The sequence below is a fragment of the Tamandua tetradactyla genome, chromosome 2 (assembly GCF_023851605.1).
Source record: "Tamandua tetradactyla isolate mTamTet1 chromosome 2, mTamTet1.pri, whole genome shotgun sequence".
Lineage (NCBI taxonomy): Eukaryota > Metazoa > Chordata > Mammalia > Pilosa > Myrmecophagidae > Tamandua > Tamandua tetradactyla.
The window spans coordinates 31,612,059-31,639,296 of NC_135328.1; the positions used below are offsets into that span (position 1 = coordinate 31,612,059).

At 39.5% G+C, this 27,238-nt stretch overlaps 1 protein-coding gene across 2 annotated transcripts in view; it reads right to left on the reverse strand.

The window, feature by feature from the left end:
• The window catches only part of SUSD1 (sushi domain containing 1), a 167,849-nt gene that overhangs the window by 129,335 nt on the left and 11,276 nt on the right, over positions 1-27,238 (reverse strand). For both annotated transcript variants that reach the window (XM_077142024.1, XM_077142014.1), the window contains exons 2-3: positions 8,838-8,951; positions 5,867-6,022 (exon numbers count right to left, since the gene is read on the reverse strand). In XM_077142024.1, the coding sequence (XP_076998139.1) occupies positions 5,867-6,022; positions 8,838-8,951 (270 nt within the window). The remainder of the gene's footprint in view (positions 1-5,866; positions 6,023-8,837; positions 8,952-27,238) is intronic.

Below are 27,238 nucleotides of genomic sequence, written 5' to 3' on the forward strand. Positions count from 1 at the left end.
TGTGAGATAGAAATTATGGGACAAAAGAAAAGTGATAGAGTGACAGATTCAAAATATTCAATACCCATTGAAGAGGAATTGCAAAAAAGACAGGAAATGAATATATAAGAATTGCCATTAAAGATAAAAGACGGCCCTTATCTTTTTATATTCAAATCCAAACATACATCTGAAGTGACAGGCAAGAATGCTGAAAAATGAAAGCTATTCTGAAATTTCACGAAATAAGAGAAAAATCTAAAAACTTCCTGAGAGAAAGGAACAGGTAATCTATGAAGAAAAGAAAACCAATCTGACAAAGGACTTCTTGTCTGAAACACTAAAATATTAGATAGTAATGGAGTTATATTTACAGAGTTCTGAGGAAAAGGAAACATAACATAGTACCTATAGTTAGGCAAAGGAATGATATTTTAGAATGTGAATGATCTCAGAAATTATACTACAGGTATTTCTTTGCTGGAAAAAAAAATGCTTGAGAAAATACTCCAGCCAATGAAAAACATCATAATAAATAATGTCAAGAAAGAGGAAGACATAAGAATGATGAGAAATGAAACAAGTAAAACTTAGAGATAAACAACTGTTGAAAATAAAACCATGAAGTTTTGTTCACTGTTAAGAAAGCTTATTAAAATAAAAACAATATAAAATAAAATCAATGTCAATCTAGTACAAATTTTGGAGATTATTTCAATACTGCAGAATCCTGCATATATTCCTAGGTTTGACTCATCATTCTAGCCGTCTCAAGATTTTGTATTCCAATTAGGAATTGCTATTGCATTAGCTCTTCTGTTCTCTGCTAATGTAACAAGAAATTTTTCTAGGGCTTTGGTCATAAAGTTATTCAAACAGATCAGGGCCAGTGACAAAGGCTAGCCACCTACTCCAGATTCCTCCACAGATACTGAGTGGGAGTAAATATGGGACTTTTCAGTGGATTTCTAAAAATAAGTAGTACAAGTACTTCTAGAGAAAAATATAGCTAAGCAGCAGTGTAAAAGACCTGGGGTTTCTAGATAATGATCAGCTCTGAATGAGTCACAACACTCATTATTAGGTTTGCTTTGCGTACAGTCACTCAACAACCTAATCACAATAATAGCTAATATTTGCATGTCATCTTCTACACACCCCGTAATGTTCTAAATGCTTCACCATTTATTACTAATTATCATCTTATTTAATCTTTACAATAACTCCATGATGTAGGTACTATTATTATCTCCATTTTAGAGATGAGATAACTGAACACAGAATGGGGAAGTAACTGGCCCAAAGTCATACACAAAGTAGTGAAGGAGCCTGCATTTGAACCCAGGTATCCAGAATCCATAGTTCTAACCACTATATGATACAGTCTCTCTAATAAAATCTAAGTGTCCTAGCATCTTCTCAATAATTCCCTATCTTGTCCACAGGGATATTATCAAAATGATCAACTGCCTTAATGAAATCCAGATATATCGACCTCATATCACTGAGACCTGATTTTCACTTTAATCCCCTCTAGTTTTTATTCTTTCCAGAATCTTGGCTGGATAAATATGATGTTAAGCTCATCAGAATGACTTTTCCAGGTAATGTAGAATCCATGGGGTCACCTAGGTTATAACATGTTTGCTACTGAGTAGAAAACATTCCGAGCAACCTTATTAACGTACCTAACTAATCAAGGGGAGAAATTCCTTATGTCCTTGTATATAAAATACTATATACAGGATCATTAAACTTTAACCACAGCAGAACGATTTCTTGCTAGAAAGTAGCAAAACCTAGAAGGACATTCTGACCTGGTCCTAATGCCCTCGGTCCATATTTAGACCTCTCAATTAAACTAATAGCTTGGGGTTTAGGAATTAGGTCCTAAAGCTACAAGAAACAAACTAATGAAAAGGAAGGTTGCTGCTGTCATCCAAGTTAGGATGGGTTTCCAAGACAGGGAATTCAAAGGCTTAAAGAAGGTATTTTTCAGTTTTCAGCAGCCTCAAGAGGACCACACCTATTGGAGTCATATTTGTGGGGTAATGACAGCTTCCCACCCCCGTTTCCCATGTCAGTCTCACTCCCCACCCCTTACTCTCAGCCCAACCAAGTCAAACCACTCTCACACTGGAAGTGGCACAGAGCTTCTACGTCACCTGGGCTGTGCCCAAAAGGGAAGTTCCCATGATCCCCAGGAGTCATTCAGGGGCAGCTTTCAGGGCCAGAACATCTGCAGGTTATCCAGACCTACCTGGAATCATCCTACACTAAAAGCCCAGTAAGTCATTCCTCATCTATCATTGCTGACATCTCAGGAGGACTACTTTCTGAGCAGGACCTCAACTCTGCAAAATATTATAAACACCTACACACAGGTTCCCTGGAATCCCAGAACTAGGATTCATATCTTCTGGTTCCAGACAACTGAATTAACTGCTGATACCCAAAAATTTGCTAAGCCTCTGCCCCAGCTAAAATCCCTTAATATTTCTCTGGTAACTGTGATTCTAAAAGAAACTCGGTATCATCAAGAAAAGTCATTCATCACCTTCTATAAGGTGATAACTGAAGTCCCCAAAAGGAAAAAAAGTCATAGGTATGGGAAATGGAGAGTTACTGTTTGATTGGTACAGAGATTCTGTTTGAAATGATGGAAACATTTTAGTAATGGGTGGTATGATGGTTAATTTTACATGCCAACTTGGCTAGTTATGGTGTCCAGTTGTTTGGTCAAGCAAGCACTGGCCTGATTGTTACAGTGAGGGCATTTTGTAGATGGATTTAAATAATTGATCAGTTGACTGCAGTGATGGCTGATTATATCTACAATCAATAAAGAAGACCGCCTTTAGCTATGAGAGGCACCTCCTCATCCAATCAGTTGGAGGCCTTAAAATAAGAATTGAGGGTTTCAGCAATCAGAAAGAAGAACTTCTATCTCTACTTCAGCCAGCCAGCTTCTCCTAGGGAATTCACTGACACCTGCATCAGAGTTTCGGACTCGCCGCCTGCTCTACAGAGTTTGGGCTTGCCAATTCCTATGGTCACGTGAGCCAATTCCTATAATAAATATCTTAACATGTACATAGATCTATATGTCCATCCTATTGGTTCTGCTGCTCTGGTGACCCTAACTAATATACATGGCATGGACTCTAACACAACATCGTGAATGCAACTAGCACAACTGAGTTGCACACCATGAGTGGTTAAAATGGGAAATTCTGTATCATATGTATTGTACCACAATAAAAATTTAAAAACTCACAAGGAGTGACTGCCAAGTGGGGGAAAAAAGAAGCATAGTCCTGCTTATGCTTTTGCTCTAGACAAATTGGTCCTTATTTGGCTGACACCTATTTGGTCCTCACATAAAATATCTATTTCTTCTTTTGCTTCCTAACTTTTAAAAAATTTAATTCACCCTCAGAAACTATACTATATCCTCCAGAAAGCTTTCCCTGATCCTTTCCTGACTTCCAAGATGGGTCCCCTGGATTCCAGTAAGTGCCCTTTGCTTACCTGTGACTAACACCTTACACTGAAATTAGCTGTCTGCCTCTCACTTCCTGCTAGCATAACCCTGGCATGCAGGAAACGTGTGAAAAATGTACACTGGATGAACTGAACACTAGACTATCAACTTGTAAGGTTTTTTTTTTTTAATAACTGCAAATTTTTTCTTTTTAATCCACCAAATTTAATTCTGCAGGAAATACCTGAAGTAACTGAACTATAGTCCAGTAGCCCTGAGCTTTGATAAAGATTATATAACGATGGTGAAGGGGGGAAAAAAAGGCAGTTGTCTATGTTTGTATGGACCTACTCTGGATGCTTCATTTTGTTCCATGACATATATTATATATATATATATATAACTATCTCCGTCAGTATTACATTGTTTTAGTTAACCTACCTCTACTGTAAGTCTTAAAGTTAGGCAGATTCTACTACTAGTGGTCAAAAAGAGAGAAGGGTAAGGGGTATGAGATATATGGGGTTTTTCTTTTGTCCTTTTATTATTTTTTTCTACAGTAATGCAAGTTTCTAAAAATGATCACGGTGATGAATATACAACAATGTGGAGACATTGTGAACCACTGACTGTATACTTTGGATGGACTGTATGAAATGTGAAGATATCTCAATAAAAAAACATAAAACTTTAACTTAATTCTGCAACACTGCTCTTCTGCAACCATATCGCAAATAACTGCTACCTAATACAACAGAATATCAGAAAAATATTTTCTCTAAGGGGATGTGTGCATTCATGCCAAGTATAAATCAGAGTTGTTGGGCATATTAATAGTTGTTTTATTTGTATTGCTGAGTAATAATCTGCTATATAGATGTTCCCCAGTATTTATCTATTCAACCACTGAAGGATATTGGAGTTGTTTCAAGTTTTTTACTGTTTTGAATAAAGATGTCATGATCATTCTTATAAAAAAAAAAGAATAAATCAAATGTACCCTTTGAGAGATTTTAACTTGTGACAAGTCAATAGAGAGAATGAATAAGAGCATCATAACCTGTAGTTCCTGACAGGTAAAAAGATAAAATGTGTTCTCTTCCTTTCCTTTCCCCAAAAACCTTCAAATATTTACAAACCTTTTGTGTAAGAATCATTAAGTCCACGCAAAACCGTCTCAGAGTCTTTTCCTGCCTTTCTTTTTGATTACTGTTCAAAGAGTTTCTTGGAAACCCAAAGAGCTACATTACTGTGACCTGTTGTAAATAGAGCTCAGATAATAGATCAGCCACTGAAAATCAGAAGGGGTCTGCGGGCTCCTTGTGTTCAGCCAACATACACCCAGAAATCTGACCGTTTTAGTTTCCTACTTGCTGAAGCAAGTATCATGCAATGGGTAGGCTTAAAAAATGAGAATTTATTGGGTCACAGCTTTGAGGCTAGTAGAAGTCCAAAATCCAAGCATCATCAAGGCAGTGCTTTCTCCCAGAAGACTGGCATGCTGGGGCTGGCTGCCAGTGACTGCTGGGTCTTAGCTTTTCTGTCACATGGCAATGTATACACAGCCTCTCCTGGCTTCTTGGTTCTGTTGACTTCCAGCTTTTGGTTGCTCCCTATGGCTTTCTCTGGGTCTGCACTTCACTCTGCTCATAAAAGACTCTAGTAATAGGATTAAGAGCCATCCTGATTCAGCCAGGCCATGCCTTAATTAAAGTAATCTCATCAAAGGGCCCTTTTTACAATGAGTTCATGTACAAAGAAATGGATTAAGATTAAGAACATGTTTTTCTGGGTACATAGCTCCAAATCATCACATTGACCTACAGAGCTACTGAGGTCTGAGAAGCTGCACTCCTCACTCAGCTTCTTCCTACACCTTTAGCAAGAACACCTGGGAGGCAGCATGACAGGGGCCCACCACGTGAGCCCACCAACAGTGCTGGACTGCAGATGGCACACCATCTCTGGAGAGTCCCTCCTTGTTAGTCATTATAGAAATGTTTAAAAATACAGAACTGGAAAAAGAATATTTCCCATATGCCCACCCCCCAACATTCAACAGCTGTTCACATTTTGCTATATTTATGTTATTATAGCATTTTTAAGTACCTTACAGATATAACACTAGATATTTCATAGATACTTTGCCATGAATCTCCCAAAATAAACTATTGCCCTGTATACCACAATACCATTATCCCATCTAATGAAATTAATAATAATTTCCTAATCTTAACTCATGTTCAGTCCACATCTGAATTTCCCTTGTGGTTATTCTTCAAGGAGAACCACTCTCTTAAATCACAATTCTCCCAGGCCTGTCATCTCCCTTCTCCTCTACCCTGACACTGTCCTGCCATCACCACGCTTCCAACCCTGCTGAGCAGGCCCCTTCTTGAGTACCTTTACAAAAGGTGCCATCGTTGGGGATGAATGTCTTGTTGTTGTTCGTGGCTTGGTATCCTTCTAGGCAAACACAATAGAAGCCTCCAGGCGTGTTGTGGCAAGATGTGTAGTTCCCACAGACCACAGTGGCTCCAAACTGGCACTCATTTTTATCTGTGCAGATATTGAGACAAGGCACAGAAAGGGCTATTGATCCAGACTATATCCAACTACCCAAGTCAGCCCCGTACGATTTTCTCCTCCTGTGCTTTGGACTGGGGACTCAATATTCCGTGGCCATAGCTTAATCCTATGTTTCCCCAGCCTCCTTTGCTTGCAGTATGCTTCCCAGACTCGAAGACATGGGCCCCGTAAGCGCCTGGTGTCCACAAAACCACAGGAGAAACTCAACATCTCCTTCTAACAATCCACCTTATCTGAAAGTTGGGAGAAGTGGGCTACTTTTGAACTTTTTCACTCTCAGAAAGATCGAATCTTAGGCACGGGAGAAAGAAAACCAGGAGAATCCCACTTTTCCAGCTCTCTTGTATTTTCATGAAAGTCAGAGTGGTATAACCAGTGATTAACTGGAAATGTTGTTACTTTTGAGTTACCAGGAAACGAGAGTGGAATTAGTACAGAAACCTCATCCAGAGAGCAGGGCTGATATTATGCAGGACAATTTTCATGCAAATTGTCAGGAAGCTGTGTGATTAATGTTAGTCACCCAGCAAAGAGGAGCTGGGACAGGGGGTGACTGGTGAGTCCTTAGAAACCTGCCCAGGTTTTTCTTTAATTAAATAATGTGAAATTAGAAAGAGATAAAGTGAAAGTAAATCTCCCTCCTCTAGTCTGGGGGTCAGCGAACTTTTTGCATAAAAGCCAAATAGTAAATATTTGAGGCTTTTCCTGGCCTCAAGGTTTCTGTCACAACTACTCACCCATGCGGTGGGAGCATGAAAGTGCCACGGACAATATGGAATTGAATCAGTGAGGTTGTGAGCTGTAATTACAAATATAGTGGGCCAACTTTTGCCCATGGGTCGTTAGTTGCCAACACTACCTTAGCTTCTAACTTCAGAGAAAACCTCTGTAACCAAGTTCCAGTGCATCCTTTTTTTTTGGGGGGGGGGGGGGGTCCGGGAATTGAACCTGGGTCTCCTGCATGGAAGGCAAGCTTAATTCTACACTGAACCCCCTCCTTGTACCCCTCTTGTGCATCCTTTTACAGCTGATCTAGCTAGCTAGTTTGGGGAGGTTGTTAGTTAGGGGGTGGAAGGGTGGGTGAAGGTAATAATCAGCAAAAGAGCTTGAGGTGTTTTTGTTTGTTATTTAATGTTTTATTACACCACCATCTCCCTCAAATCAGTTAAACTGCCTCTCACCATTGCACTCAGTTCCTGCTAACCCAAAAGTACCACCCCCCCAAAACATCTGGGTTTTATTTTTTTCATTATTCTTAAGCAAGATTTCAAAAATTTAACTGAACATGGAACACAATTCACAGTTAAAACAAGCTATGGGAAGATTGGTGGGAGAGCTTACAGAGACAGAGCAGGCCCTCAAGTGTCCACTAAGCCAAGCGTCCAGGCCAGTACACAGAGCACCTCGTGAGGTTTCAGTCACAGGTCCAACTGCCCATAAAATGGGATACTTCCGTCCTCACTGTTGTGTCGGAGGTATCTACCTTTCCTGCGGACTTCACCAGAAGAGACGCATGGGTTTGGCACAGGATTCTGGAATCCTCAGGTCCCTTGGCCTAACACCAACCTCACCTGTCACCTGAGGCACAATCTCAGCAGGCCAAGGACCAGAAAATGCAGTGTCTAGCATTTGGGAGCAAGTGCCCCATAAATGAATAAGGCCTCTCCCCCCAGTAAGAGAAGTTCCTATTGTTCAGAAGTCAAAAAGCAATCCAGGATGCAGCTCGCATTAAGAGGAGGAGACATCCATTTCAGGACTTGACCATGCTCCCCAACTCCAACGTCATGTCCAAGCCCCCGCTGAGCAAGCGGGGATGGGCAGCTGGGCAGAGGCGTAGGAGACATTCTCTCCAGACAACAGACTGCCGGGCAGCCACGCTTCTCATGGGCAGCAGCCTAAAGAGAGAGGGGCAAAGTGGCAAGCCCAGCCTGCAGGAAGGAGCTGGGAAGTGGAATGTGGAATGCTCCTCCGTCACCAGGAGGAGCAACTGGTCTGACTTTTTGAACTCAGGACTGAATTGCTATTTATCTTCAGGGAATACGAACAAAGATACCAGAACCAGCCTGGACACTGTCCATCCATAACTGCAAAGGAAAACTATCAGCGCTTCTTTTGAATGTAATAAGGTTGCTGGGAGGAAATGGGAGATTGCTGTAACATTTACTATTATAAAATTGTTGTGAAACTCTCCCTCTCCCTGAATCAGGCGTGAACCGAGAATTGTCTGGCTCTGATCGTGTGGTGGATGCCATGAGCAAAAATAATGTTCTCAGATGCTTTTAGCCTAAAATTCTTCATATTCTTTTAAATCTTGTAATCAAGATCCCAAAAGTCACAATGCAAAAACTCTGGAGGATGGCCAGTATTTCACCAATGAACCAGCAAGTACAATAAGAAATTGTCTTTTGTTTTTTTCTCCTGGTACTAATATAAATAACTTTATATCAAAACAATCAGATAAATTAAGAAATGCAATACGCACTTGAGTTGTTAAGCTAAACTCAACACCTGAAGCATATTTCAAATTTGTTCTTAGGTCAGATTTCCAGAGACTCAAGTTCAACATCCAACAAGAGGGACACTTCCTTGGAAAGGTGAGAGAAAGGCAATCTCCAAACACTAAAACAAAGACATATTGTAACTGACAAAACTTGTAACAAAAAACATTGCAAAATTGTGGGAAAAAAAAGAACAATGCTTCACCCCAAGGATGTCAACTCTTTAACACTAGAGAATCTTATTTCCTCATTCACATTTTCAACCTAACCCAGGATTCAGAACTTACCAACACACTGGATCCGCCCATTTCCTATATATCCATAGTTGCAAATACAGATCTTCTTCCCTTCTCTTTGCAGGCAGGTAGCATGTTCATGGCACGTGGCACAGACATCTAAAACTGAATCATAAATTGTATATTTCAGGAAAAGAAGATACAGTTACCTACTCACATGAGTCACATCTTGGGTGCTGGACATTTACAATGGAGAACCAAAATTTAAAAACCAAAATAATATTTAACAAATCTGATCCCATCCTTAGAAACTTCCAGGGCTAGTAGTGATGCTGTGAATAGAATTAATACCCCACAGAATTGTACACCTAAAGATGGTTCAAATGGGAAATTTTGTGTTATATATGTGTTAATACAATTTAAAAGAAAGAAAGAGCGAGGCGGGGAGGAAGGAGAGAGAGAAAGAGGAAGGAAGGAAGGAAACCTTCATGGCTACTCATTGCCACAGAACAAACTGTCAATTCCTCCTCATGACAATTGGTGCTCTGCAGTCTGATTTCAGGCTGATTCCTCCATCCTCATGACTCCCATCCCCCAGTCACACATGGTTTTCTAGCCAGGAGAGGCAACTACTCTCTCTAACACACTATCCATTATCTTGCTAAACCATAGTCATAAAGTTCCCTTTACCTAGAATGGCTAGCCCTTCTCTACCCAACTAGCACCTACTGGTATCTCAAGACTCAGCTTAAATGTCACATTCTCTTGAAGGTCTTTCCCAATCCTCCATTCTTGAGCAAAATTAAATGCATCTTCTTCTGTGCTTCCTTAACATTTATATATTCTCATATCAGTCGTGCTAATTTATCATTATATTTTATTTCAGTTTTGTTCTCTGTTACGTATCACACATAAGCTTCTCAAAGAGAAAGTTTGTCATTTTGCCCAGATCCTGACCCAATATAAGCACTCAATATATTTTTATTGACTGAATAGATAAATGAACATGCAATCCTACTTGCTACAACTCAAAAAGCAAATGGAACAGGCGGGCTGCGGTGGCTCAGCAGGCAGAGTTCTTGCCTGCCATGCCAGAAACCTGGGTTCGATTCCCAGTGCCTGCCCATGCAAAAAAAAAAAAAAAGGCAAATGGAAGAATGAGGAACACATCTGCTATTACTCTATCCATTTTCCTTTTAGGGAAAAAATGAATGTTTTAAGAATGACAGTGAGATAATGGCCAGGTCCCAGCAGGATGACCAGATACCAACCTTTAGATAAACAGCAGAAATGTTTGGGACTAAAACTTCACAACATCCAAATATCCCAGATGGTGATATGACCTAAGATAACCAAGAATTTCTACCCCAGGCTGCATGGGATTATCTGTTCTCTCAACGTCTCTGTAATTTCAGGAGTGGTCTAGCAAGGAGAACCTTTCCAGCATGGAATTTCATCTTAGTTTTGGCTCTATTATTACCCAGTTGACAAAGATTTAGCCTTCAGGCATGAAACCAACTGAGAAAGGGAGATTTCCAAAAACTCTTAACAGTGCTTGCTTTTTTTGTTTATAATTAGCAGAGAATTGACACAGAAAAGAGAAAAAACAGTAATAATTAAGTAACTTCAAACTAACCAAAGAATATTTACAAAATTTACTATACCCCAGACCATAAAGAAAAAAAAATTTTCAAAAAAAGAAGTGATTTTCAGGACCCTATTACTTGACCACAACATAATAACATAATAAAACTTAAAAAGTAAAACAGAAGACTAGGACCCCCCAATAGAAAACCTACTTGGAAGCAACATAACACTCTCCTAAATATTCTTGGGACAAAGAAGATATCAAAATTGAAATAAAAACTTACATATTCCAGAAAATTGGACTTTTGTGTGTTTTTATACTTTAAAAGAGAGAAACAACAGGCAACCGGGGAGTGGGGGACTAGAATTTTAATTCAAGAAGTTTAGTCAAAAAGGGAACAAAAGTGAGGGTTTAGGATTTAGTAAAGATAAAAGAGATTAATTTACAACATTAGGAATAAGAAAGGGCTTATTGCAAAAAACGTATAAAAGATTATTTTTAATTACAAAAGAAAGACTTCGAGTAAACACGGCAGATTTAATACATTCTCAATCCACCTAAAAATGACGCACAGTACTAGGAAAGAATATGGGAGAGAAGATATCACTGATAACATCAACAACATTTCAGAAGACGGAAAAGCAATGGACATTTACTGATTGACTTAGCAGAGAGGAAAAGCTAAAAGCCAAGCCAGGAAAGGCTTGTTTAACTGGTATCACTGAGGAGCTCCAAAGACAGGAAGAAGGGAGCAGGGTGACACCTCAAAGAACTGGTTGAAAATATGTTTAAGGAGTAGTTACATGCCAGAGCCAAGGAGGAATCCCTATGCTTAAAAGAGGAGGATGATCTGAGGTTTACACATTAAACCCCTGTCAAAGAAAAACTGCACCAGACAATGATACGCAGGAAGGATGACTTCATTCCGAGCCATATGTGGCAGAGGTGTGGAAGACCAGAAGGCTGTCACAATACAGGAGACAGGGAGCTCAACTCTCTGAAGCAGAGGGTGGGAGAGTGTTTAAGGACAGGGATGAACTAATGGAAGAGAACTGGAGGGAGAGGACAAGCAAAGGGATGTGTCCATTACACGATATTATCTCCTCGGTTTACTGGGGAGGCCAGGTGGAGCATGCTTTGTCTGGATTCTGTAAGGGCCTCAGTGTGCAAGGTCAGGGGCCTGCAAACAAGGAGAAGCCTGTTTAAAGTTTAAAGTTTAGTAATGCTCAAGAGACAATAAAGCTGTCTTGGCCAGTAACACCAAGGGCAGGGTGGGGGATTTCTTAACCTAAGATATTTTCCAGGATCACAGGGCTCAGGTGAAACTCGCATTGTCACCCCCAACACCCTCTCCCACAGTGTTGCTAGAAATGGCATCCAGGCTCACAATGCCCAGACAGAAGCAACTGACTGGCTCGTGGAAGAAAAGGCCCATAGATAGTGAAATCTGGAAAGCTTTCAATAAAGCTATCAGTCCCCACCCTATGGGCCTAACAAGCCTTACCTCACACACAGATTATACCATCAGCTTGTTAGGGCTACACTCTAAAAATAAACAGAGGAAACTTGAAGCAACTGGAAATGGCAGAGTACCATATCTCAGGCCAAACTGCATGCCCATAATCATAAAGGCTGGATAAATACAGTATAGAAAGCAATGGCTTAAAGGCACTAGAGGGTGATTGTAGAATTAGGTTCAGGTGTCAACTTGGCCAGGTGATGGTGCCCAGTTGTTCTGTTGCTATGGCCTTAAATCATCAGCATGTGAATTTTATCCATGGATGATTACACCTGTGGTCAGTTAAGGAAGTGTCTTCCACAATGAGTAAGGCTTAAAAGAAGTCAGAAGAGAGAAACAACTCAGCAGAGCCCAGCACAATGTTGCTCAGAGCTCAGAGCTGGCTCAGGCCCCGACATTTGGAGATGCAGAAAGGAACTGTTCCAGGGAAAGGAATTTGAACCCAGAAGTGGGGAAGGAAGGCCAGCAGATGGCTGTGTGCCTTCCCACGTGACAAAAAGCCAGAGGAAAAGCCAGCTGCCTTTCCTCTGAGGAACTGTAAATTTTTAACTAAATAAATAAATCCCCTTTATAAAAGCCAGTCCTTTTCTGGTGTATTGCACTTTGGCAGCTTTAGCAAACTACAACAGTGATCAAAAGCAGGGAAAAACTCAAGGGAATTCCATCCTTTAGAGGCAAGGTTCACATTTATAAGACATTTCCACTGAGAGCATTCTCCACCCCAATCCTAACCTACAGATCCAGCAACCATAAAGATCACCCCTAGTGTCACAGCAAGGCTCTGAGCCTCTGTTCCAATGCTGTTGCCTATTTGACTAGTTAAATATTTTGAATATCAGCCCTGGAGAAAGTTAAATACAAAATAGATCAATTCAACCAAATAGAAACCCATGCATATAGGGAAATTTAGCACACAATAATGGAGATATTTCAAATCAGAAGAGAAAGGATAATCTATTCAATAAATGGTATTAGGACCTTTAGATATTCATTCCTGGTGGGGGGGGAGGAGTAGGCTATGAGTCCTTCCTCATACCATTCCAGATTTAAACAAAAAAGCAAACTTTAAAAGAATTAGGGGAAAAAATAGCAGTATATCTAATATAATGTGTGTTAGAGAAGGTCCTTTTAAACACTAAACCCAGAAGTTGTACAGGAAAAAACTGATGTATTTAGGCATAAAAATGTAATTTTCCTCAGATTTAAAAAAAACATATCATAAACAAGGCTTAAAAGAAACACACTGAAAATTGGAACTCAAACACATACCTGGTACATCGATGTTCATAGCAGCATTATTCACAATAGCCAGAAAGTGTAAACAACCCAAATATCCATTGACAGATGAATGGGAAAACAAAATGTGACATATATACACAAAAGAATATTATTCAGCCATAAAAACCAATGAAATTTGCACTCACAATGTTGTGCTAATATACCACCATCTATCATCAAAACCCTTCCATAAGAATTTGTGATATTCGAGCAAGCAGTGGGGATAACCAAATCAATAGGCCAAGCCCTCAATCTTGGGGTTCACTCCTATGAAACTTGTCCCTGCAAAGGAAAGGCTAAGCATACTTGGAATTGGGCCTGGGAGTCACCCCAGAAAACCTCTTTTATTTTCGGATGTGGCCTCTCTCTCTCTAGGCCAGCTCAGGAGGTGAACTCACTGCCTTCCCTCCTAGTAGAAATGCTGGTAATCAATAAGATGGAGGGGTAAGATATATATATGAGCGTTTTATGACTGTATAAATGAGTTTTTTCCTTTTCTGGAATGATGCAAATATTCTTACCAAAAGAAAAAAAAAACTTCCATCACCCCAAACAGAAACCCTGGGCCCACTTTGCAATAACTCCCCATTCCCTCCCCTTCCCTTCCCTCCCAGCCCCTGGAGCCATCTAATTTACTTTCTGTATGAATTTGCCTATTCTAGATTTTTCATTTAAGTGGAATTATACTATATTTGTCCTTTTGTGTCTGAATTTCATTCAACATAATGTCTTCAAGGTTCATCCATGTTTTAGTGTTGTACCAGAACTTCATTGCTTCTTACAGCTGAATAATATTTCATTGTATGGATAGGGCACATTTTGTTTCTCCATCATCTGTTCACGGATGCTTGGGCTGTTTCCACCCTTTGGTAATTTGAATAACGCTGCCTGAATATATCTGAGTCCTTGCTTTCTGTTCCTTTGGGTATGTGCTTGGAAGTGGAATTGCTGAGTCATAAGATAATTCCATGTTTAAGCTTTTGTAGATTCACCAAACTAGAGCATTTAAAAAGTAATCCTGCTGGAGAGTCATATGATTATTGGAAAATGAAACTGGCTTTGACTAGCAATTGTTTAGAGATCAAATGTTTGCACTTTGTAAAATTAGATGTTAACGTGTAAGAAACTAAGGACTATTTCTATTCTGTTTGAATAAAAGGTTAAGATTTTATCACCCTACAGGACTTGAACCAGTTTGTCAACTTCAACTCAGCAATCTTACTTCAGTGTCATTTCCCAACACTAATTGTATACTCCTGGTTCTTCAAATCCTCTTCCAAACCAGCTCTGTCGTTCTTCTGGTTTGTCATAAATGAAACATGTGTCATAAATAAAGCATTGACTCATGGTAAAAAAAAAAAAAATAGAATGAAAGCAGTGAAGTACAGATACATGCTACAATATGGACCCATGAAAACATTATGCTAAGTAAAATTAAGCAGACACAAATTTCACTTATATGAACTTTCTATAAGAGGCAAATTCAGAGACAGAAAACATATTAGAGGTTGGGTGGAATGGAGAGTTATTGCGTAAAGTGTACAGAGTTTCTGTTTGGGATGATTGAAAAATTTTGGAAATGCCACTGAATTGTACACTTCAAAGTGATTAAAATGGAAAATTTTTTGTTTTATACATATATAACCACATTTGTAACATATATAACAGGTAAATGATAGTTTCCCAATTCCATAAGGAACATGTACTACAATAAAAGTTCAGATAAAAATTTTCTAGGAATTTTTCATAAAGAGATATAAGGCTTCCAAATCATAAAAAGAAACTTTCTAAACTCTAAGAGGCATACAAAAATCAGCAGATACTTAGAGCAACTAGAAGTAAAAATCTAAAATGGTGGAATTGTAACCCATACCAAACTCTGAAACCTGTTCTACAACTAATTGTTGCAATGTGCATTGAAATTTACTGCTTTTTTGTATATATGTTATTTTTCACCAAAAGAAAAAAATATATATCTCTTCTAGTTTGGAGCAGCTAGAAGGAAAAATCTGAAATAGTGGAATGGTAACCCACAACAAACCCTGAAATCTATTCTGATTCTACTTGTTGAAGTATACTTTGAAAATCATTGTTTATTCTCTTTTCTTTGTTTATATGTTATATTTAACAATAAAAAAATGTTTTTTTAAAAATCAGCAGATACTAGAAATGACAGTATTTGTCTCATTATTATTAAAAGATAATTTTTAAAAAAGGTAAAATCATGACTTTCACACCAACATAAAAATGGACAAATGACTCCTACAACTCAATAATAAAAGCAATTCAATTAACAATAGGCAAAGGACTGGAATAGACATTTCTCCAATAATACACAAATGACCAATAAGCATATAAAAAGATGTTCAACATCATTAGCCATTAAGGAAATGCAAATCAAAACCACAAGGAAATACCACCTCACACCAAGTAGAATGGCTATTATTTAAGAAACAGAAAATAACAAGTGTCAGAGAGGACAAGGAGAAATAGGAGCACTCATTCATTGTTGATGGGGATGTAAAATGGTGCAGCTGCTGTGGAAGACAGCTTGGCAGTTCCTCATAAAGTTAAGTATAGAATTACTGTATAGTCCAGCAATCCCACACTTAAGTATATACCCAAAAGAAGTGAAGCACAGTTTTTCACAGAAGCATACATTTTTCTCTGTACCACCCAGTCCCCACCTCCAAGATAATTGCCTTAGAGACTCATCCCAAAGTCCTTGCTTCTCCATATGTACTATGTGATTTCTCATTCCCCACCAACCACATTATGGCAGGTTGAGTCTTGACCCCAAATTTAGACATGTTCTTAATCTTCATCCACATTCCTGTGGGTGTGAACCCATTGTAGACAGGATCTCTTGAAGACATATTTGAAATTATGGTGTGGCCCTACTAAAGGAGGTTAGGTCTTAATCCAGATTACTAGAGTCCTTTATAAATAGGAAAAAAATCAGATGTAGTCAGAGAAAACCACAGGGAGGAGCTGGAAGCCAGAGGTCAATGAAACCCAGAAGAGAAAGAGGATAATACCATGTGATAAGAGGCAGAAATAAGCCAAGGAACCCCAAGGATTGCCAACAGCCTGCACCAGAATTCTAGTCTTTGAAGAGTGTTGCATGTTGAAATGATATTAATGATGTTGAATCCCAAAATCTTGTAAACATGTTGACTGCAATTAGAATGTAAATGAACTGAGAAAAACCACAGATATTGTAAATGTTGATCACAAATAAAATGTAAACAAATTGAACTTTTTTTTTAATAAATGATAACCAGACATTTGGGCAAATGAATTGTATGTACCAGCTTCCATTCTCACTGGCACACTGTCTTCAAATCAGCACCTCCCACCACTGGCTTTGGATCCCCCACTAAGAACCATGTCGGACCTGTCTCCCCAGTTTGCTTGTTAAAAGGTATAGGAACAAACATATTGAAGGTTTGTGGCAACCCTGCATTGACCAAGTCTTCTGGTGCCATTTTTCCAATAGCATGAGCTCATTTTTTTTTTAGACATAACGCCATTGTACAGTTACCAGACTACAGTATAGTGTAAACATAACTTTTATATGCACCAGGAAACAAACAAAAAAATTTTGTAACTCATGGTGCCAGTTTGAGAGGATGTATGTACCCTAGAAAAGCCATGTTTTAATCCTAATCCCATTTTGTAAAGGCAGCCATTTTTTCTAATCCCTATTCAGTACTGTATGTTTGAAATTTTAATTAGGTCATCTCTCTGGAAATGTGACTCAATCAAGAGTGGTTGTTAAACTGGATTAGGTGGGGATGTGTCTCCACCCATTCTAGGTGGGTCTTGATTAGTTTACTGGAATCCTATAAAAGAGGAAAGTTTGGAGAAAGCAGGAGATTCAGAGAGAGCAGAGAAGAACAACAGAGCCATGAGAAAGCCACAATAGAGAACACCACAGAACCACAAAGCAGAGCGTCTACCAGCCAGAGACTTTTGGAAATGAAGAAGGAAAACGCCTCCCAGGGAGCTGGAAAGGAAGCTAGCAGATGATGCCGTGTTTGACATGTGCCTTTTCAGATGAGAGAGAAACCCTGAACTTCCTCTGCCTTCTTGAATCAAGGTATCTTTCCTTGGATGTTTTAGATTGGACATTTCTATAGACTTGCTTTAATTGGGACATTTTCATGGCCTAAAAACTGTTAACTTGCAACTTATTAAATTTCCCCGTTTCTAAAAGCCATTCCATTTCTGGTGTATTGCATTCTGGCAGCTAGCAAACTAGAACACTCACTTTATTGGCTATTTGTTTTTTTGTGGTGATCTGGAACCAAATACGCAGTATCTCCGAGATACGCCTGTATTTGCCTGCAGTCCAGCAGTTCTCAAGCCAAGGGACTTTGAAGACTTTGATATCCTCCACCTTTAAATGTTCTCTGTGCCCCTGACCTGGTTATTGTGCATTGGCCATACTGGTGGCTTACAATTAAGTAAGCAAGTAAATTCCTTTGAACTTTTAAACTAGAGTCATGTCAGATTAGCTTTCAAGTGCTAAATTTACCTTTGATTTCAATCTGCTTTCAGTATGCTACAACAACTTCATTGACAGGACAGGGAGAAAGCAAACCTTGGTGATATCTTGATTTTAGACTTCTTAGAGCCTCAAAACTGTGAGCCAACTGTGGTGTTCATCAGAGCAACATGGTAGACTAAGACACCAGTCACAGAAGTTCGGCCTAAAAGGGGAGATCTGTCTTGATCAAACCAATGCAAAACACTAGTCTACGCCAATGAGATCATCTCCCTTGAGAATATGAACAAAAATATCAGAAGTTGAAGTTCAAAGATAGTGGGCATTTGAAATGTAAAGTGACCCTGGAGAGTTGGATCAGAATCAATTCCATAATAATTCGAAGCCATGTGCAAATTGAAGTTACGATGGAGCAGTAGTGAAGAACCATAGAGAGACTATATACTACTTATCATCAATTGCATGCAGACCCTAACGTACTCTGTCATCAGGCATGGCCTCATCTTACTACAGCACCAAAAGGACTCTATCAATTCATAATCACAGCAACTGAATCCTTTTTTAATAGTAACCAAGTCTGTAAATCAGCTATGATCAAGAAAGAATTTATTAAATTAAATTCTTGACATTAGTGAAAAAGACTGGACAACACCAGGATAGGATAACATCAACCAGACACTCAAGGAAATTCTTGTTAAAGACTTATCCAACTCTTATGCCTTGTTATGAGTAGTCTTAGTTTCTTTCCTACGGTAGTAAGTTTCATAAGAGCAAGCCTGAAAATCTAGAGCTTAGACTATTTTCTTGGGAGTCCTCAATAAAGACTACTCATAACAAGACATAAAAGTTGCTTCCGGGAAGTCTCTTTGTTGCTCAGACATGGCCTCTCTCTCTAAGCCCAACTCTACAAGGAAAATCTCTGCTCTTCCCACCATGTGGTACCAGCCATTCAGGGGTAAAAATCTCCCTGCCAAGCATGAGTCTGGCCCTGACATGGTGGACTCAATAATGCCTTCGTGACCAAAAGGGGAAGTGAAGTATAATAAAATTAGGCATCAGTGGCCAAGAGAGATCAAATGGAGTCGAGACACAATTCTGGAGGCTGCTCTTAGGCCAGGTTCAGTTAAGGCTGATTGCTATGGTTTGCTAAACCCCAATCAACATCACCCCTGTTGTCTCTTAAGAACACATAGGGCTTGAACTGAGACTCTATAAAGGTTTCACGCACTAGGTATGCCTTCCTGAAACATATCATTTCCAAGAGATTCCTGGTTCAGATAAATCCTGAAACTCACAGGGACCAGCCTCTCCAGGATTATTAATTAATTACATCCTCCTATCCTTCATTGTGGACACCCCTCCCCAACATGAAAAAGTCAGACATTCCCCAAAGATCCCTACAGAGTGGGAAAAGGATAAAAGGAGAAGGAAGAGGTATAGCAGAGAAGATGGGATTTAGCAAATGAGTATGGCTGCTGAATCACCATATTAATATTCCTCTAGCCTCCAGTGTTTTGGAGCAGCTAGAAGGAAAAATCTGAGATGGTAGAATGGTAGCCCATGACAAACTCTGGGATCTGTTCTGTAACTACTGTTGAAGTGAGCTTTGAAAATCATTGCTTTTTTCTTTCCTGGCTTTGTATATATGTTATCTTCTACAATAAAAAAAAAAAGTTAAAACAACAAAAAAAAAGACTTATCCAGTAAATGTCTCTAATAGTTCTCTACATTTGCCAAGACACCAAACCAACCTAAAGAGATGCCACAGTCCCTAGCATTAGGCATGGAGAGAAAAAAAAAAAAAAAGAAAACATCAAAAGCATCTTGAAGCAATAAGATTTTCATGATGTAAAGCCTCATTAAATTTCAGCATGATATTGAATGCAATTTGACTGTAATTCTCTCCAAAATCCATTAATTCAGCAGTCTCTTAAGAAAGAAAATTAAATAGTTTGCTTTTTAAATGTAACCCACTAAGTCTTCCTTTTAAAAACACTCATTTCTAAACAAATGAATTTTGTTACTTTATGTGAAATACATAAAGGAAACAAGAACATCTAGGTTTCTAGTCATGACCAAGAAAATTAAGTAAATGGGGAGGACAGAAGTGTTGAGAGACGAGGGGAAATCCACCCAAATGAATCCTTAAAAAGGGGATGATTTTTGAGATTAAAGAATAAAACTATTATTTTCTTCCCCAAATCTCTACCAGATAATGGACTACTATTCTTTACATTTGATTTGGCAACATTCATGTTTACTGATAGGAAAAAAAAATACTCAGCTATAATTTGGTTCAATCAAATCTGTGAACAACTTGTCACATCAGTTCCCCTATGTAGACCTCCATGTCTCTAGCCATAAAATATTTGGCTCCAATTATTGAGCACTAAGACCTTTACCAGATTTAAATTATCATCCATCTATGAGCTGAGTAACATAGGTCAGGAAACATTACAGGAATTTTCTAATATTTCTGCGCTTTTAAGGCTGCTTACACTCATCTAACCTCACTGAGCTTCTTAACCTACTGACCTTTCCTTTCCTCTAAGTAATGCTTAATATTTGAGCCGCATAAATTAACATATCTTATTTTGAGTATGATAGTTCCTATTTCCCTCAAATTATTTTTAAACTGCTTCGGCACAGAAAGCACAGTTTAAACGTCTTCTGAAGATCTGTAAAAGCAAGGGGACTAGGTGCCCAAACCACGTCGCTAAGTTTTTCGCGAGTAACAAGCATGATGAAAATTAAATTGCATTTCCTTTAGCTCATACTGCCTATCAATGAGTCGGAGAGAGAGAGAGAGATGGGTTGGCCCAGCTTCTGCTTTCCTCTGACAGGGAGAAGAGCACCAGGACCTCGTCCGCGCCCTGGTCCCAAAGGGAACTGCTTCACAGCTTCTGCTGATTTAGGGTATGTATTGGGTGGAGCCCGATTTAGGCCTTTTGCTTCTCTTTAAACAAGCAAACGAAGCCAGAAGTTCAACAGCTCAGCGACTACAGGGTGCGCCACCCACCTCATAGTCACTGAGTCCCGTGGGGAGGCCCGGGCTGGGGCAGCATGTGCCACGAGAGCCACGCACGGAGGATGGAGAAGCGGGAGCGAGACACCACAGTGTTCTTTCTTTCTGACAACCAAATAAAAAGGTCCCTTTCTAATTTTAAGGGCCTGGAGTTTAGAGTAGGCCATTTCACGGGTTCCCTAGAGATTGGGAGGCTTGAGATGCAGGGGGAAAAATACGTGTTTCAATGGAAACTATGCAGGCTCTAAAATACACCCCCTGGGCTGTTTGTTTCTAGCCCTGTTCACCTTATCTTTGAAATATTTCACAACTTAGATTTTTAAGTTGTAACCCACAGATAGGTCAGTTCTGTCCTGTCCGGTAAAGAATTTTTTTCTTTTTAAATTAGAGAAGTTGTAGGTTTACAGAAAAGTCATGCATAAAATACAGAGTTCCCATATACCACCCATTATTAACATCTTGCATTAGTGTGGTGCATTTGTTGGAACAGCAGTGATTTTAACTGACTTCTTTCCCATTGTGAAAAGCCCATTTTGTATCTATTTGCAATTCATCTCAACATTCCTTTACTCCATATAAATTTGTGCTGTTTTGACTTTTACTTTGAACATTTGCCTGGTACCATTAAAATATATGAATAAAACACATTCTTTAATGTGTGCTCATATGTACGAGAGTCAAGATTTTACCTTTTTCTGGAAATTGTCTTTAAATAGAGATAAGCTGAAAAGCATTCTCTAGCTCATGTAGTGGTAACCTATCAGTTTGGTACACGGCATATAACTGATTTACTATTTCATTTAATCGTCATAAAACCCCAGTGAAGGTCCCCCCACCCCATTTTATAGATGGGAAAACAAAGCCTCCAAGATTAAATAACTTGCACACAACAGTGTCCATTTGTTCGGAAGCCCTAGCTTGGCTGAGAATCACTTGGAGATAGGGTTACCAACTTCTTAACCTGATTTTAACACTGCAAGTCCCATGCCCTGAGAAACCCTTCAATCCCCTGCAAATGAGGAGGGTGGTCACCTAACAGCAGCACTTGTTAAAACACAGAACTTTCAGGGATTCTGACTCAGCTGGTGTGGGCTGGTGCCCGAGAATGTGTATTTCTAAGACGCTCTCAGGTGGTCCAATCAATGAGTAGCATCCAGGACCTGAGAAGCAGCTGTGTCAGGAGGTGGCGTCACACCTTCATCCACAGACACTTTAGCTCTGTCATCAACAGACTCAGTTGCCTGAGGACAGAGGTGGCTGCCTTGTAGTAACTGAGCAAACTGTTCGCCACAGAGGTGAAGACCTCCCAGGGACACCAAGAATTATTGGCAGAGCTGGCAAGTTGGGGGATCCAAAACTAGGAGCAAAAGCCAGACAAAACCCCTTCTTAACTATTGCAGCCACCAGCTGGAGCTGCATCCTGGGTTCTCTGTCCTTCTCCACTCTGCAGTGACTCTGCCAGGTAAAACCACATCCTACGTTGAGAGGATGAGTCAGGTTTTGGTGTCTCAACCTAGGCTAGAGTCTCCCCTTTCACTCCCTGGCTATGTGATCTTGGGCTAGTTAAACTCTCAGGCCGTCGGTTTTAGAGATCAGGTGGTGGGGATTAAGTGAGAAAGATCAATGCTGTATGACCTCTAAAGCACTATACGAATGCGAAAGATCATCTACAACATTTATGTCAACTTCCACATACTGTTATTATTCTTAGAAATAAGTCAGGTAAGATGCCTAGGAGAGGGCCTGGGATTTGGCATGGAGGTTCAAAGCATGGGCTCCAGAGAGAGACCACCTAGCTCTACCACTTATTAGCTGTGGGATCTTTGACAATCTCTGTGCCTCAGTTTCCTACAAATCTGCAAAATGAGGATAAGAGAGCTACCTCGTATAGTTGTTTCAAGGTTTAAAGAATAAATTATTTAATACATGTTAAGCAATTAGACTGTGTTAGCATTCTTATAACAACTGTACGACAACTCTTTGCTAATGAATAAATGAAGGTACTAACATGGACAAGTCACATTTATACTAATGGGGAGTGTTATGGAGAACTGCAACCGATGTGAAAATTCAAAGCAACATCTCTGGTGGTAACAGCTGGAAAATATGCTTGCCCTAGCTGAGCTAGTCTACTAGCAGTCTAGTGTTTGTACTTAGTTCCCAGAAGGACATTAACCAGACCTTCTCAGCTCTGCTTACAGGAACAAGATAACAAATAGCATCAAGAACACCCTGTGGCCCCAGTGAATCAGTGACTTCCTCCTCAAAAGATCAAGTCGGACATTCCTAAGGATCAGCTAAGCAGAGTCATGAGTACCCTGCACATAAGGGCTTGCACATCAATGTCTAAATCTAAACACTGAAGCTAGAACAACAAGATGTGCTTAAGACAACATAGGATTGAGAAATTGCTTGTACCCTCCTCACAAAATCCAACGTCATCATTGACCTGACAAGAATAAATCATGCAGCTATCACTTAGTTTTTGACTCCTACCTCCTTTCCTCTACCTAGAAAAACCCTAACTCACTTCCCCACTTCAAACTGGTTTTAAGAAGATTCCTCCAGTTTCCTGCAAGTGTACTTGTAATAAATCACCTTCACCCTGAGAGATCTGCTTCTTCTTTGTAATGCTGGATCAGGCAGGACTTTCTATTGGAAAGAGCCATGCTTGCGGTATCGGTGGACAGCTGTCTACTTATTCAAGGGGCCGATATTCTAGGAACTGTAACATCTCAATTTATATTATCACACCCTGCTTTCCTAGCTATGCTCCAGACCTCTTCACAGTACCTGACCCTGAAGTTGGAAGTTCAGCTTTCTCACACTTTCAGCCCTGCTCACATCTCCATCCTCTCTGCCCCACACCAAGTAGACCTGTAACTTGGGATGGGATGGAGGCTACTAGCCTGAGCAAGCTGCTCTCACTCTTTATTGCAATATGAGGGCAACAACTCCTTAAGCACACTTCTGAAATAACAGCAGGTGGACTTTTCACAATACGGCAAAGAGATTTAATTCACTGCCAAGGAAGTGTGAAGGCACAAATGGTGCACTCAAACTTAAATCCTTCTTAAATGTAATCCCCAGCCATTCACAGTTGGGCTAAACAAATCTGCTGCACAATCTTCATGAGATTTTATCTCTCAAGCTTGTGGAGATGTGTAGAAACAGATCAAATGACCTGGGGAAATAAGCAAAGTGAGCCTAACACCCAAGAAGGAGAAGTAAGCATTTCCAAGTCTTCTAGAATACTATAGTAAAGTGGCTTGCCCTTAAAAGACTGCATCAAGGAGATGGAAGGAACCCTAAAAAAACACACATTCTTCCCTCGCCATCATTCCTGACAGAAAAACAAAACAAAAACATACCTCTGCTTTAAAATTTTAAATTTTAAATTTCCCCAAAGCATTGCATTTTCCCAAGCAATGTAATACTTGTGAGGCAATGTGAACCAGTATATATTTTCCACCCAACCCTAACCCAGGGCTGACATTCTCCATCAAGAACTCTTAGCCTTAGGTACAGAGTCTCTATTTGAGGTGATGACAAAGTTTTAATATGGATAGTGATGATCGCTGCACGACATCGTGAATGTAATTAATGCCACTGAACTGCACACTTAGAACAGTTTAAATGGCAAATATTATGTTATATATATTGATAAATAAAATCTAGGAGGCCCAACCGAAGGAACCCATGCTAAAGCCCATGTCAGTAAAACCAAAGTATAAGTAAGTTTCTATTCCCTGTAAATGCTCACTTATCCAGAAAACAGAATTTAAATCAGCCAATCCACAATTGACAATTAAAAAAAAAAAATCACCAATTCCCGCCTCTTAGGCCAGCTAAATTCCTCATTGCTAAACAACTGCCTGCACTAGCCATATTAGGAAATGCAGTCCACAGTAACCAGTAAAAATTTCCTCCCAAGGTACTCCCTTGATCTGTCTATAAAAGCCTCCTGGTATGAAGAAGTTAGAATGGTCATTGCCCAAATACCTCTGAAGATTGAGAGATTGATCAAATAAGACGGAGAAGTTGCAACAAAGAAGTCAAGAATTAAGAAATGACTATCACTACTGAATCATTATAAAGATATTTCTCTTTAGTTTCTAGTGTATTAGAAAGGTCAGAAGGAAAACCTGAAATTGTTGAACTGCTACCTAGTAGCCTTGATCTTTGATAATGATTGTATAACTATGTAGCTTTTATCTTGTGACTGTGGAATTGTAAAAATCTTGGACTGATATCCCCTTTATTCAGTCTATGATTAGATGAGTAATATAATAAAGACACACATGGGGAAAAATGTAGAGCATAGGGTACGTAGAGAGAGACAGAAGCTGAGAAGGGGAGTTACCTAATATGTACAGCATTGTTAATGATGTTCTTTGAGAATGGATAGGGGTGAAGATAGCTCATTCTTGGAATTATGTAACAGTAATGTATTATAGGTGAATTTGATCAATAGTGGTTGTTTAAAGTCATGCATGTAAATAAGTTCTTCCATGAACCACTGCAAATGTAAAAACAATAATAGAGGGGTATATGGGAAAAGCACAGCTATTGCTAACTGTGGACCTTAGGTCCTTCATTAGTAGTAACAAATGTACTACAACAAAACTATGGGTCAATAATGAGGGGAATAGTGCATTAACTAACTTGTATGGTCAGTTTACTTGGAATCTTAATTGGGTGTGAGATCTTGTTGGTTTGTACAGGTTAGTATGATGCCCTGATATATCCGAGAGTTAATTTGAGCAGAAAACTAAAAAGTATTTGCAAAATCCCCTTGAGGGACTGGGGACAAAGGAGGAAATATTCAACTTCCCCCATCTGGGGAATTCTTGATACTCATGCAATCAATTCAATAGCATGAGCCCTCAATCTCGGGGCTTGCCCCTATAAAGCCTATTCCTGAAAGGAGAGGCTAAACCTACTAATAATTATGCCTAAGAGTCACCCTCAGAGAGCTTCTTTTGTTGTTCAGATGCGGCCTCCCTCTCTAAGACAAGTCTGCAGGTGAACTCACTGCCCTCACCCCTACATGGAACATGACTCCCAGGGGTATAAATCTCCCCGGCAAAGAGGGCCAGAACTCCCAGAGAAGAGCCGGGACCCGGCAGCATGGAAATGAGAAAGCCTTCATAATCGAAAGGAGGAAGAGAGAAACGAGATAAAATAAAGTTTCAATGGCTAAGAGATTTCAAACAGAGTTGGGAGTTATCTTGGAGGTTATTCTTACACATTACATAGATATCCCTTTTTAGTTTATGCTGTACTGGAATGGCTAGAGAGAAGTACCTGAAACTGTTGAACTCTGTTGCGGTAGCCCTGATTCTTGAAGAATACTGTATAACTTACACAGCTTTTACAATGTGACTGTGTGATTCTGAAAAGCTTGTGTATGATGCTCCTTTTATCCAGCGTATGGACAGATGAGTTTCAAAAAAAAAAGGTAAAAGTAAATAAATAATAGGGGTAGATAAAGGGTAAAAATTGTGTAGATTGAAATATTGTGGGTCAATGAGAAGAAGGGGCAAGGGTATGGGATGTATGAGTTCTCTTTTTTATTTTTATTTCTTTTTCTGGAGTGATGCAAATGTTCTAAATATGATTATAGTGATGAATATACAAGTGTGCAATGATATTGTGAGCCACTGATTGTATAATATGGCTAGACTGTATGTGTGTAGATATTTCTCAATAAAAATATTTAAAAAACAATAGGGGGATAAGGGATTGTTTTCTATTTTATTCTTATTTCTGTCATGCAGTAATGAAAATGTTCTAAAATCAATCATGGGAATGTATGCACAACTATGTGATGATACTATGAACCAGTGATTGTATACTTTGGATGGTTGGTGTAGTATATGAACATATCTCAATAAAAATGAAGGGGAAAAAAGAAAGGCTGCTGGTCTCTTTGATCAGTAGAATTCCTTGCTACCTCCCAGCAATTAGAATCTTCCCAATAATGAACTGATTCAATAAAGCTCTCTGAGAGCTAACCAGATTTTGCTCAAGTTTTTATTTTAAAAGTTATTTTGGTGACCATGAAGAGACCTGAAGGAAATTGCTGATGACTCTGCAAATAACCTGAATGACAAGTCTGGCACCTGCTGGAACCCATTGTATTCACTGTTCTTCTCACTGAATCATCCAGAGTCATCTGTGAGTTCCTCTTGGTTCCAAGCTCCACTCTGTGTTTGAGCTCTTCAATCTCCCTGAGCTCTAGTCCAGGGGTTAACAGGTCAAGTATTCTCAGCAGGAAGGTTCTTTTTAAAAGGGGCCCTTACCCTCTGATTTTGTGTGCAGCATTTCTGCTGGGAGTCTACAGCATTTTGCTGCTGGTTATGGGATCCTCAAATTCTAAGAGTACTCTGATGATTGACACTTCAGCATCTCTTATGTTTGAGAATTATGGGAGTGTGGGCCATGGTGGCTCAGCAGGCAGAGTTCTCGCCTGCCATGCCCGAGACTCAGTGCCTGCCCATGTTAAAAAATTATGGGGCATACTGATCTT